Source organism: Diabrotica virgifera, chromosome 2, assembly GCF_917563875.1.
Source record: "Diabrotica virgifera virgifera chromosome 2, PGI_DIABVI_V3a".
NCBI classification, from domain to species: Eukaryota; Metazoa; Arthropoda; class Insecta; order Coleoptera; family Chrysomelidae; genus Diabrotica; species Diabrotica virgifera.
The window spans coordinates 175,272,737-175,285,234 of NC_065444.1; the positions used below are offsets into that span (position 1 = coordinate 175,272,737).

Consider the following 12,498-nt stretch of genomic DNA (forward strand, 5'->3'; position numbering starts at 1 on the left):
TCTTCTTCATATTATGTGAATACAGATTGTCCACCTCTTTTCTTAATCTTCCTTCCATGGTACTTGTTATTTAAAGTTCCGTAGGACAATTTGAATTTTTTTGCGGCTTTTCTTAGCGATAATCCATTTTCCAATACATCCTGCAGCGCCTGATTAACTTGTTCTTCATTAAAATTGCCATACGTTCTAGTGCCTAATTGTCTTTTGTACGTTCTTCCCATTGTGATTGATATTCTTAAATCTGTGACAAAAATTATAAATTAATTTCTGGAACGTACGTAACGTGGGGTTAGATTGATCACTTGATCAATGTCACCCCATTCAATATTATCCGCCATCTTAAAAAAGCTGGCGTTAGTTAAAATGCTAGATACTTAAAATTATTATTACAGAACCATACAAAATAATTTTATAACACTAGAAATAGCAAACTTACCTCTGTTCTTTCTCTACCATCAAAAGTACACAAAGTATAAAAATAGGCCAAAAATTATGGTTAATTTCAAAGCCACAGAACTTCTTCCCAATAGCAATTGCAAACTAACAACGACGTGAACTGATCATAGTCAAGATCCAAGAAATGAATAGTGCCACAATCAGAAACAATTTTACATTGTGGCCGGTTGTATCTACATATATGTGATACAACGACAAATGATCAATGTCACCCCGGGAGATCAATCTCACCCCATTTTACGGTACATTTAAAAGAACACAAAATAAAAGGCATAATCATAATCAAATAATTTCGCAGACAACTTAATTATTTGCCTCTAATGAACTTAGGTGCATTGATTAATTGCACAGCAAAGCTGAATTTGCTTGTATTTGCGAGTAAGCTGCATCAAGGAATTCACTGGCTGGTTATCTGTAATTAAATTCCTGCTCCTCAACGAGGTCAGTTCCAATCTTTAAAGCCTTTTAATTTGGACTCAAGCGCCATTAACAGCATCAAAGACCAATTTAAACAAAGGCCAACTTGATTTTTCGTAGTATGTTCGCATTTGTGTTTTAGGTCGTTTACAGAGAAACGATTTAGTATTATTATACTAGAATTTGAAATGAAAGCTTTAAAAAAGTTTTTTACTTTACTTTCGGTAATAATATATTACTAAAATGTTTTAAAAATGAGTAGGTAGTTACGAACCATCCATTGACGTTACGAAGATTAAAGCCAAAAATACTGTATTGAGCTAAATGAAATACACTACTCAACAATTGAAGTGGGTAACTTTAAAGTTCCTAAAATTAACATATAAAACTGTAAAAACAATATAACCTATTTTTATAATAATTGCCTGTACTATACTCTATGTGCTATCTTTATGGCCAATATTTTTTGCATGTGGTTTTTTTCTCCCTATTCTTATTAGTCCTGTCGCCAGGGAGGGTACAACGGCCTCCTTTATTCAGATGGACTTACCCAAATTTTTTTCATGTATTTTGACCCGTAGAATACGAATTTTTTGGGTAACAGTTGATCCGGATGTCGATAAGATTGTTATTGACCAAGAACTTGAGAAATTACATAACAGAGGTTTCTCACAAAACAAAACATTTTTTTGTATTTTTTGGGTCATTCTAAGTAAAAAATGTTCTAACAAGTTTTCCCGTAGGATGCTCAGTTTTCGAGATAAACGCGGTTGAACTTTCAAAAAATCTAAAAACTGCAATTTTTAAACCCGAATAACTTTTGATTAAAAAATAAAATAGCAATTCTGCTTTGCGCCTTTGAAAGTTCAAGTCAAATTATATCGGTTTTGATTATTTGCATTGCTAAAAATTTATTGTGTTATTGTTAAACAAAGCTACAAACACCTAGTGCGTGAGTGATGTTTTCTATGATTTCTCATTTAAAATCTAACGAGTAGGTAGAATAGGTACTAGTGCAATCGAGGCTATTTCTACGTAGCATGCGTTAAAATGCATGTAAAGGCACGGGAAACACTATGTGTTTATAGCTTTGTTAAACAATAAAAAAATAAATTTTTAGCAGTGCAAATAATTAAAACCGATATAATTTGACTTAAACTTTGAAATGCGGTAAGCAGACTGGCTATTTTATTTTTTAATCAAAAGTTATTCGGGTTCAAAAATTGCAATTTTTCGATTTTTTGAAAGTTCAACCGCGGTTATCTCGAAAACTAGCCATCCTACGAAAAAAATTGTAGAAACATGTTTTGCTTAGAATGACCCAAAAAATACCAAAAAATGTTTTGTTTTGCGAGAGATCGCGGTTATGTAATTCCTCAAGTTCTTGGTCAATAACAATCTTATCGACATCCGGATCAACTGTTACCCAAAAAATTCGTATTCTACGGGTCAAAATACATGAAAAAAACTTGGGTAAGTCCATCTGAATAAAGGAGGCCGTTGTACCCCCCCCCCTGGCGACAGGACTATATCGGCCCTTATCTCGTACAAAGAGAGAAATGTTGTTCCAAACATGAATATATCATTGGTATAAAAGTGCTTGTATTGGCTTTACAAGTTGTCAATAAGTCAAGAAATCTATTTATCACAAAACATTATGCCGCAAAGACGTTTAGAACTAGTGCAGCTCGAGCAATTAGTTCGTTGAATCCAACAAGGCATAACTCAACAAGAGGTTACTATGAGGCTAAATGTGTCGCAAAGTGTGATAAGTCGTGCATGGAATCGGTATGTAGCAACTGGATCTGCAACATACAGGCATGGAGGAGGAAGAGAACGATCTACAACTCGTCGGCAAGACAGTTTTGTAGTTCTGACGGCAAGAAGAAACCCAACATTCACGGCTTCCAGAATTAACAGTATCTTCAGGCATGCTACTGGACGAGCGATTTCCAGTCAAACTGTCAGAAGACGGTTACATGCATCCAATTTAAGGGCTAGACGGCGCGCTACCCATCCACGACTAACTAGGGAGCAGCGTGCATGCAGATATCGCTGGGCGATGGAACACTATCAGTGAAATTTCGAAAATTGGAGGAATTGTCTTTTTACTGACTAGTCCAGATTTCGTTTGTATACGAATGATGGCCGAATATTGGTGTGGGGGGAAAGAGGACAGCGGTACAATGAAAATCTGAGAGTCCCAACCACTCTTTTTGGAGGTGGATCCATTTGCCTGTGGGGAGGCATATGTTTTGACGGTCGCACGGACTTAGTCGTCTTAATTAATGAGACAATGACTGCTACACGATATCGAGACAGAGTCATAGTACCAATAGTTTTTCCATTTTTGGTGCAATAGGCGAACAATTTGTTCTGATTGATGATAATGCTCGCCCTCACCGTGCGAGAATTGTCAATGAGTGTATAGAAGCTCATGGCATTACAAGAATGGAGTGGCCACCGTGTTCACCTGATATGAATTGCATTGAACATGTCTGGGCCGAAATGTCTAGGCAACAAAACAGGCTCCTTCAACCGCCCCAAACCTTAGATTAGTTGCCCAATACATTACGCGCGATTTGGGAACGTATACCGCAGCAGTTTATCAATAATTTAATAAGAGGTCTTCCAAATAGAATTAGAGCGCTAAGGCGACACAGAAGTGGACCCACACACTATTAATTTTTCTTTTCGGGATATTAGAAATTGAGCAGGAATAGAAATTTTAGTTTGTTAATTTTACAATTTTTGTTTATTTTCTATTTTTTTTCTTAAAGAATTTCTTTCTTTCGGTTAATCTGTATGAAAATACGAAGTAAAAATAAATCTTTATTTATATCACTCCATTTTTCTATTTGACCTTATGAACAAAAAATAAAATACACATTTTCATAATATCCACTTCAATTGTTTAGAAGTGTATTACTACAATTGAATGAAATTTTCGGGGCGGTAGGCACTAAAATCCACTACATTAAAACAAAAATAATAAACCAGGACCAGACAAATATAACAATAGAAAACTATACTCAGAAAATTTTGAACATTAAGTGAATTAACATATTATCTGAACTTGTAAATAGAAGGTTTTCGGGGCTACCATTATGAGATCTTATGGGACACTCTTCAATCATTTTGTCGATGGTTTGTTTTTCTCCAGTCACACTAAGGAGTTAATACACATCTTCCATAACTGGTTTGTATCCAATTTATCTGGACAATGTTTTCCGTGGAAGATCAAGCTCTGATAGCTTGTGGGTAATGCTGTGGGCTGTGTAGCCATTAGGGTGGGCCGAAAAAAACTTTTTATTTTATTTCGTGTTGCTATACCGCGGAAAAGTTGCTACTAGGAGAGAGTTTTTAATTACAAAAAGAATTTTTCAAATTGGTTGATATCTTCCGGTCGCGCATTGGTCGTACAATTTAAAAAAATTGGCTGTTTTTGAAATTTTATTGCATTTTTATTGCAATTCAGTTGTTATTTGTATTTAAGTCTTTTGCCTGGCACATAAAAAATAGGGCCGTAAAAAAACGATATTTTTTAATATTTTATGGACGATGCGCGACCAGAATATGTCAATATATATTTTTTTCTTTGTTTTATTTTAATCCTGACCCCTCAAGGAAAGATGTACGCGGTATAGCAAAACGGGATAAAATAGTTTTGTGTTTTTAAAAAAATTTCAAAAACAACCAATGTTTCAAACTTTACGACCAATGCGCGACCGAAAGATATCAACAAATTTGAAAAATTCTTTTTGTCATTTAAAATTCTATCCTAGTACCAACTTTTCCGTGGTATAGCAACACGAAATTAAAAAAAAAAGTTTTTTTCGGCCCACCCTAGTAGCCATATTGAAGTACAGTGGAACCCCGATAAGTCGGCCCCCGATAACCCGGAAGTCCGGCTAACCCGGACCGATTTTCATCAGATAAACATTTTGATTTTCAATATTTTGTATTTTTCAATTTATTTGTGGCGTATTTCCCATCAAAATAGTTAATTATCAGACAAACCTTTCAATAATAAAAATGTATGTAATATAATATTTGAGAGATAATGTGTATGTGTGTAATTTGAACTATACGATATTAAAAATGACTCATAGCACACGCCGCAGAAACAACAGCCACGTGTCTGTAGTATCTATTCCTTTTTATTTCAAACTGTCAGCATTGTTTAGGAAAGACTATTTAAAATATTCTTTTATAAATAATGGTCTTTACATTACATCATTGTGACTGTATTGTGTGTCTTGTATTGTTCGCTTCCATTTGCTTACGTTTGTGTTTGGTGTTTTTTTTGGTAATTTTAATGAGTAGGTACTGTGCATATTTATAAATACATTTCATGTTATTTCAATTCTAACGGAGTTTATCTGTAAGTATACCGTATTTTATTAATTTTTACCATATTCTCCGGCTATCTCGGATTTTCGATAACCCGGATCGGTCGCGGTCCCGATTAATCCGAGTTATCGAGGTTCCACTGTACAATCTTTAGCAGTCGAGAATCAAGTGCCAAGGCAGTAGAGCGGAGAGTTGAATTCATGGTCGCCAGGTGGTACCGCATAACTTTTTATTTCTTGTAATCATCTGTCGGACAGTTTTTGTTAAGTATACTTTAAAAGATAGTTTTCTGTCTAATGTAGGTCTATAAAATTGGGTCTTTTTTGTATGGATGTTATTTTCTAATTGATTGTGGACTTTTTTCCGGCAAGTTTATTGTTCAGGTGGAAGCCACTAACCTCTGTTTTGGAAATATTTAGTGTAGTCTAAACTCACGGATGTATATTTAGGTCTGTCATAAGGATGTGTTAATATGTTTTAAGTTTTAGTATCGAGAATCTGGTAATATAGGTCAGTATAGGTAGCAAGTGACGTTATGCAGTCTGCACCATCTCTTTCTAAGCGAAAACCAGCCTGTTTCACTGGGATCAACTGGAAAAGTTCTGGGCTTATTTTTTATGTATAAGGCTCTCTAACAGTTTGCAAGAAATAGGGAGAAGTGTAAATGGTCTGAAACTTTTTGGATTGTTGGCTGATTTGCAGGGTTTTAATATGGCAATGATCTTAGAGCGTTTCAGGTTATTAAAATATTGTTAAGTACCCGCGATTTTGCTGGCTTAACGTTTTAAATAGATGCTGAGATGCTGATATGTCTTCCTTGGAGAAGGGATGGGAATATTCCGTACCTGTGCCTTCATGTATTCAGTACTCTAGATAAATTTACTACATCTGACACTACGACAACGTCTTTGGGAGTTTTGCAGGAGCATAACTTCCAAGTTTTCTTAATAACTACCATTCTTGCCTGCTTGATATCAGAAACTTAAGGCTTCTTATTGTTTTCGTCCACTTTTTACTTCTAGTGGTATCCAGACTCAAGTAGTTCACACGCTATTTCGACATCATCTGAAACCATTCCAGTTTTCCTTTTTAAAATACCGTCTCGGAAGTGGGATACAATTTATTAGGGGGATTTGCGTGCCAATTTTTCTTATCAGTGAACGATGTTGACTGTGTGGAAAATCAGTTAGAAATTTTCGTGAAGCCCTTTAAGAGTATGTCTCTCTGTTGTCGGTCAAAACGAAGCAGAGGTGGGGGTTATATTCTTGCCTACATGAAATTTGGTGGGTTTCAATAGGTAGTTATTGCACATTTTTTGGCATACAATTAAACATTTACTATTCACCATTGGCGCGCATACGGGTAATATGATGGCTCAATCTTAATTGTATGTCAAAAAATATGCAATAACTACGTCATAAAACCCACCAAATGGCATTTGCATATCTCAACCGGTTTTAAAGAAAATAAATAAATCGTCAGTTTGTCAGAAAAGTTTCAACACCCCCTATCTCGGAAATAAATCATTTGCGGACATAAGTTTATAAAGCAAACTGTCATTATTTTTTCATGCAGAATTACTCCTTAAACTTTGCCAATATTTTTTTAAAAACACCCTGTATTGATAAAAAACATGTCTAGTTGCTAAAGCACCTAACTTTTTTATTATCCAACATAAGTAAATCAGTCAAACAACAAAATGTTGAGAAAGCATGAGGCTATAGTTAGGTTTTAATTTCAGTATTCTACAAATGCCAGAATATTCCACAGGGTGATGCAAACTTTAAAGAAAAAAACTCAGTTTGATTCGTACACCTGGTATACAATGAAAATTGACCTGTTTAGCAACAATATTATTATAACGATATTGTCAAGGACTAAGGCTATACCATATTAAAAAAATCACTTAAATCGGATAAATCGGACAACAGGTTTAAGAGATATAGGACATCAAAAATGTCCCATTTTTGAGGTGGCCGGTTAATTTTGGTCCAGAGTGTATTACGTTTTGTCCTTAGTTATATCTATCCTGTTTAATTACATAAAAATAATAAAGGATTTTACTTAAATTTTCATACATAGGTACCTGCTTTAAAATAGTGATACCGTAATGATTTTTAGAGTAATAAAGCCATTTTTAATTTTGATTTTACCAAAAAATTGTCAGAATAATATGAGTCAGTCATAAAATGAATACTGAATTGCTCCAAGGACTGAAATTAAACAAAAGCTATATCTGTAGAAAAATGTAGCTGAAAAAAACTAAGTGCATAGCGCAAAATCCAAAATATAATTTTTAAATTTTCTGGCTTAGAGGTATACTACGATGGAGCAGTAATACATCAAGGTAGTTTCTAAAGTATATGGAAACCAATACGGAAAACATGATTTGTCAAATTGGAGTCACAGTATGACCTTATAAACACCTAAGTTAAAGAAAACTTTTCTGAAAGATTTATGGAGTTATTCATGTTATTAAATAGTCGACTATTATGATTTTTTTTTGTATTCTTATCGCTGATTCTGCGTAATGAGTCCAGAATATTGAATTTGGATTCTTCTCAAACACAAAATTTCAGTCACAGTAAAGCGCTTAGTTACTCCATTAGATTTAAATAACCATGAACTTTTTTGTCTTTAATAAATATATTTATTTTTAGGACTATGATGCCCAAGATCTCCAAGAATTCGAGGAAACGATATTACGTGGAGTTGACTACAGCCAAGATGGAAAAGTTAACAAAAAGGAGTTGACGATGATTCTGCTTGCTATTGCTAAACATAACCAAGAGGAAGAACCTTCAACTACATCTACATCCACTACATCAACATAAGCAAAAAAACTAACAAAGTATTATAATACTGTTTACTCTCCGTTTCTGAGATAATAACATTGTTGCCAATCTATAATGTTGATCAAGTAGCACAAGTTAATAAGAGTTTTAATGTAAAGGTTTAAAGTAATGTTCTGGAATTTTTCGTTTCTCAAATAGTTTAACTGTTAAAAAATACTCGTAGAATAACCCGTATCGAATAACTCGTAGAATAACGGGTGAAAGGGTTAAGTCGGCTCATTAAACAAAACTAATCAATAGTTTAGATGCCAAAAATTGTATAAAAATGTTTCAAATAACAAAATTACATTAGCATTAACATTAAAATTTGGTAAAAAACAATATATGAAAGGAAGTATGTATATTGGTGATTTAAATATGCTATAGACTTTGTAGCTATGAGTCATTAACTTTAATAAAACAGGAAGCTTATGATTAAAGCAATAAACTTGGAATTTGATTGATCGTCTTAAAACATTCTCCTAACGTGTTAGAAAAGCATTTCTATATACATACCTTTCTCTCTTGTATGACCTTTCTTAAAGGCAATACGTAGTACTTCTTTCATTTCAGTAAATTATATTTTATAATTCTAAAATTTGACTTTGGTTAAAACTATAAAAAATATCCAGGCCGTAGAAGAATGTCGTGTATGCGGAATTTGAGAGAGTGGTTTGGCTGCACCACTAATGAACTTTTTAGGTCAGCTGTAAACAAAGTCAGGGTAGCCTTGATGATTTCCAATTTCCGATAGGAGTGGCACAAGAAGAAGAAGATAAAAAATAATGATACCCAATTTTTATTGTGTATGCCATTTTATCGTTACTATCCTCATATTATTTTCACATATCTAATTAGGTTTTTTACAAAGGTGAACAGAAGGGTAGGCATAATATTATCTAATATTTTATTTTGATGTGCATATAATTTGTCTCCTATTGGTCCAGTTAGTTTAGTGTTCTAGGTTTGTTTCTGTACAGAGGTTTCTGTATCGTTATGTTAAAATTTTGGAAAGGTATTCTGGACTCAGTTACATGAAGAAAAACGTAAAAGTTCATTGTTATGAATTTCCAAGCAATGGAGCACCAAAATGTCACTATCAGGGCATGGATCCACTATGTTGGTGCTAAGTGCTCCCTGAAACTGCTCCGACGGGCCGCGTCAACGTATCCACAATGTGGAGCAGATGCAGGAGCGCGGAGCACCAACATAGTGGATACGTGCCTTTACAGGTACATACAAAAGTTCAATATATTGAAGAAAACTCCATTCATGAAAATTTCAAAGTGCTCTCGCTGTGCTGCATCCTTCCATTTGCCTTATGAAGTGGCCAAAGTCATTAAAAAGAAAGTACAGAAAGCTAAAGATGCTACGGGCCAAGCCATAAACCTTAACTTCAAACATCCGGATATAATTGGAATATTCATTTCCAAATGTGCAATTATATATAAATATGGAATATAATTATTACGAGATTAGAGATCATAAATATAAAGTAAGACAGAGGAAGTCCACAAATGGGAAATGAAAAAACGCGCCGGTTCGAGATAGCTGCTTATGGCTCGTGATAAGAAAAATAACAGATAAGAAGGACCTAGGTTCAACATTATAGCTCTCAAGAGATAGGCAAATTTCAATTTTGTACCACAAATACATTGGTTGGTTTCGTTTAACACAACCTCTATATCTGTCATATTAGCAAGAATTATGTTTAGATGATTGCACATTTTGAGCTACTTCTTCAAACTAAAATATACTCTATCGATCACAAATTTTCTGTCAAAGTTTTATATCAACAACAAAATGTTTCATCCGGTTTCTATGAGCTGTATGGATTTAAAGTCTACCAGTACGGTGCTAACCTGACTGTAGACCCAGTGACGTTTTAAGGCATCATGTGGCCCTAGGCGGCCATAAGAAGTAGTCCCCTTTATATCGACCATTTACTTAAAACAAATTTACAGATATTTATGTTGTTTTGGGAAGTAGTTACTCCAAAAATAAATTACGACAATGTAAAAAAGATAATTTTTCTTTTTCTTGCATTTCGCAACAACTTCTCATTAATATTCCATAGTTAATATGCCAAAGAAAAAAAAAAGGGATATTGTGCCGATATGTGATTTTGCCCTGGGTATAAGTGCCAACCCTTCGGGGGTGAAAAACATACATTCAAGATAATGGATAACTGATTAATTCTAAGTAACTTTTGTTATATCGAGTTTTTTCACTAAATTAATACTTTTTGAGTTATTTGCCAGCGAATATGTTCATTTTTTAACAAAAAAAAAAACAACTTTTTAGACGGTTTTTCGCAAATAACTCCAAAATTAAGTATTTGATCAAAAAATATTCTTAGAAAAAATATAACGTCTACAAAATTAAAAAAAAATGGTGTATGTATGAAGTATGTAGACCCAGTATAAGCAGAACTAGAGCTCATGAAAAGTAGATTCTTATTCGACAAATTCCAAGTCAAATATTTCAACGTAAATTACCAAAAAATGAAGCACTTTTCGGTGAAAAATCATCACAACTTTTTTAAAGTTTTAAAAAAGTTTAATTTTTGCTTTTTAAACAAGTTTCAAGTATCAAAATTAAGCAAGTAAAGCTTAAAATAATGTTGATTCCTTTTTTTGGCACAAATATCTTGAAAATTTTGGAAAATCCTGAAAAAATTTATAAGTACATTATTTATAATGATATGTAAGTTTCACCGGTTTACAGTGCTTATATTTCAAAACATTGGGATTTAAAGTTAAACAAATTTTTTGAAATTTTGAAAAAAAATGTCTTTTTTTCAAAATAACTTAAAAATTATTAGTGGTACCAAAAATCTTAAACAGTAAAAAATATAGGTTTTGATTTTCTAAATATTTCAGATTTTTGCTTTTTTGTAATTTTTTGAAATTTTCTGAAATTTTGACAAAAAAGTCTTTTTTTCAAAATAACTTAAAAATTATTAGTGGTACCAAAAATCTTAAAGAGTAAAAAATATAGGTTTTGATTTTCTAAATATTTCAGATTTTTGCTTTCTTGGAAGATAAAACTTGGTTAAGATATGACTGTTCAAAATTTGTATACCCTGGGTAGAGAATTTTTCATTTATTAAAAATTAATAAATGAAAATAGTTTCTATCCTTGTGGGATCGGTACTCACCGGAAGGACCGCAGACGTTCGGATACAATTAGCGTCTCTTTGCAAAAACAATGACGACTTTTCTAAGTAACAAGACATTTTCTCAACACACACACTACCCACTACACTATTGGAAAAATCCATTGTACCATGCCAATGGCCATTAGTTGTCGAGGTATTAAGCCAAATAAAAAAATTGCATACACTCGTGAGTAGTGACTTGTTCAAGCCCTTTCTACTACAGCCCTTTTATAAATAATCACTTTATACCGATAATACTTACAGAGCATATAAACAATACATAGGTAAAGTAGCTTGTGAAGCGGTAAGGATTAATTCCATTCGGGATGCTAATTAGGGGGTTATTTTCTCCAGTTTTTTTTACCCAAAAAATGGGATCAAATTTATTCTGAGCGTATCTTGCTTACTTTTTATGATATAATTTTTTTTTAAACAAGAATAATGATTTTTTATAGCATTTAAACAAGTTATGACTAGTTTTCCATGAAATGTGCTTCATTTTTTAATTATTTCGCGTTGAGATATTCGATTTGGAAGTTGACGAATAAGAACCTACTTCTCATTAGCTAGAACTCTGCTTCTACTGGGTGTAGACTGGGTGCAGACTTCTACAGACTGCACACATACACAATTTTTTTTTTAATTTTCCAAAAAGCTATATTTTTGATAAGAATATTTTTTGGATAAAATACTTACTTTTTGAGTTATTTGCGAAAAGCCGTCTAAAAACGTGTTATTTTTTGTTGAAAATGAAGATATTCACTTGAAAATAACTCGAAATGTATTGACTTGATGAAAAAACTCTATTAAACAAAAGTTGCTTAGTTGCTTAGAATTAGTCAGTTTTTCCACTTCCGGACGTATTTTGACGGTATATTTTTTCACCCCCGAGAAGGGGTGGACTAAACCGTAGAGCAAAAACACACATTGGCACAATATCACTTTTTTATTTGACATGTTAGCTATGCTTATACCAAATTTCATGTCAATTCAAGCTCTTGTTTCAAATCCAAAGGTTATTTAAAATCCGGAGGTTTTGCAATATTTTACCGTGAGTGAATGATAAGGCCCATCGGTGGGTAGAAATTGAAAAAAAAAACGTACCATACCAAAATAATTACCAGCTTTTATCAAAATTTGCTTGCAAAATTGATTACTAAATTGAGGGAATGATTAGAACATGGAATATAAAAATGCCTTTGAAGATAACTGCTTAATTTGTCTTGAAGTCTGTTGTATTTTTCTGATATTTGACAAAAGACAAAGCAAATTACTGAG

At 33.2% G+C, this 12,498-nt stretch overlaps 1 protein-coding gene across 1 annotated transcript in view; it reads left to right on the forward strand.

The window, feature by feature from the left end:
- The window catches only part of LOC126880302 (calbindin-32), a 697,932-nt gene extending 687,133 nt beyond the window's left edge, over positions 1-10,799 (forward strand). Inside the window, exon 11 of the mRNA XM_050644100.1 lies at positions 7,887-10,799. Within this exon, the coding sequence (XP_050500057.1) occupies positions 7,887-8,060 (174 nt within the window). The 3' untranslated portion in view covers positions 8,061-10,799. The remainder of the gene's footprint in view (positions 1-7,886) is intronic.
- Positions 10,800-12,498: the final 1,699 nt, after the last annotated feature.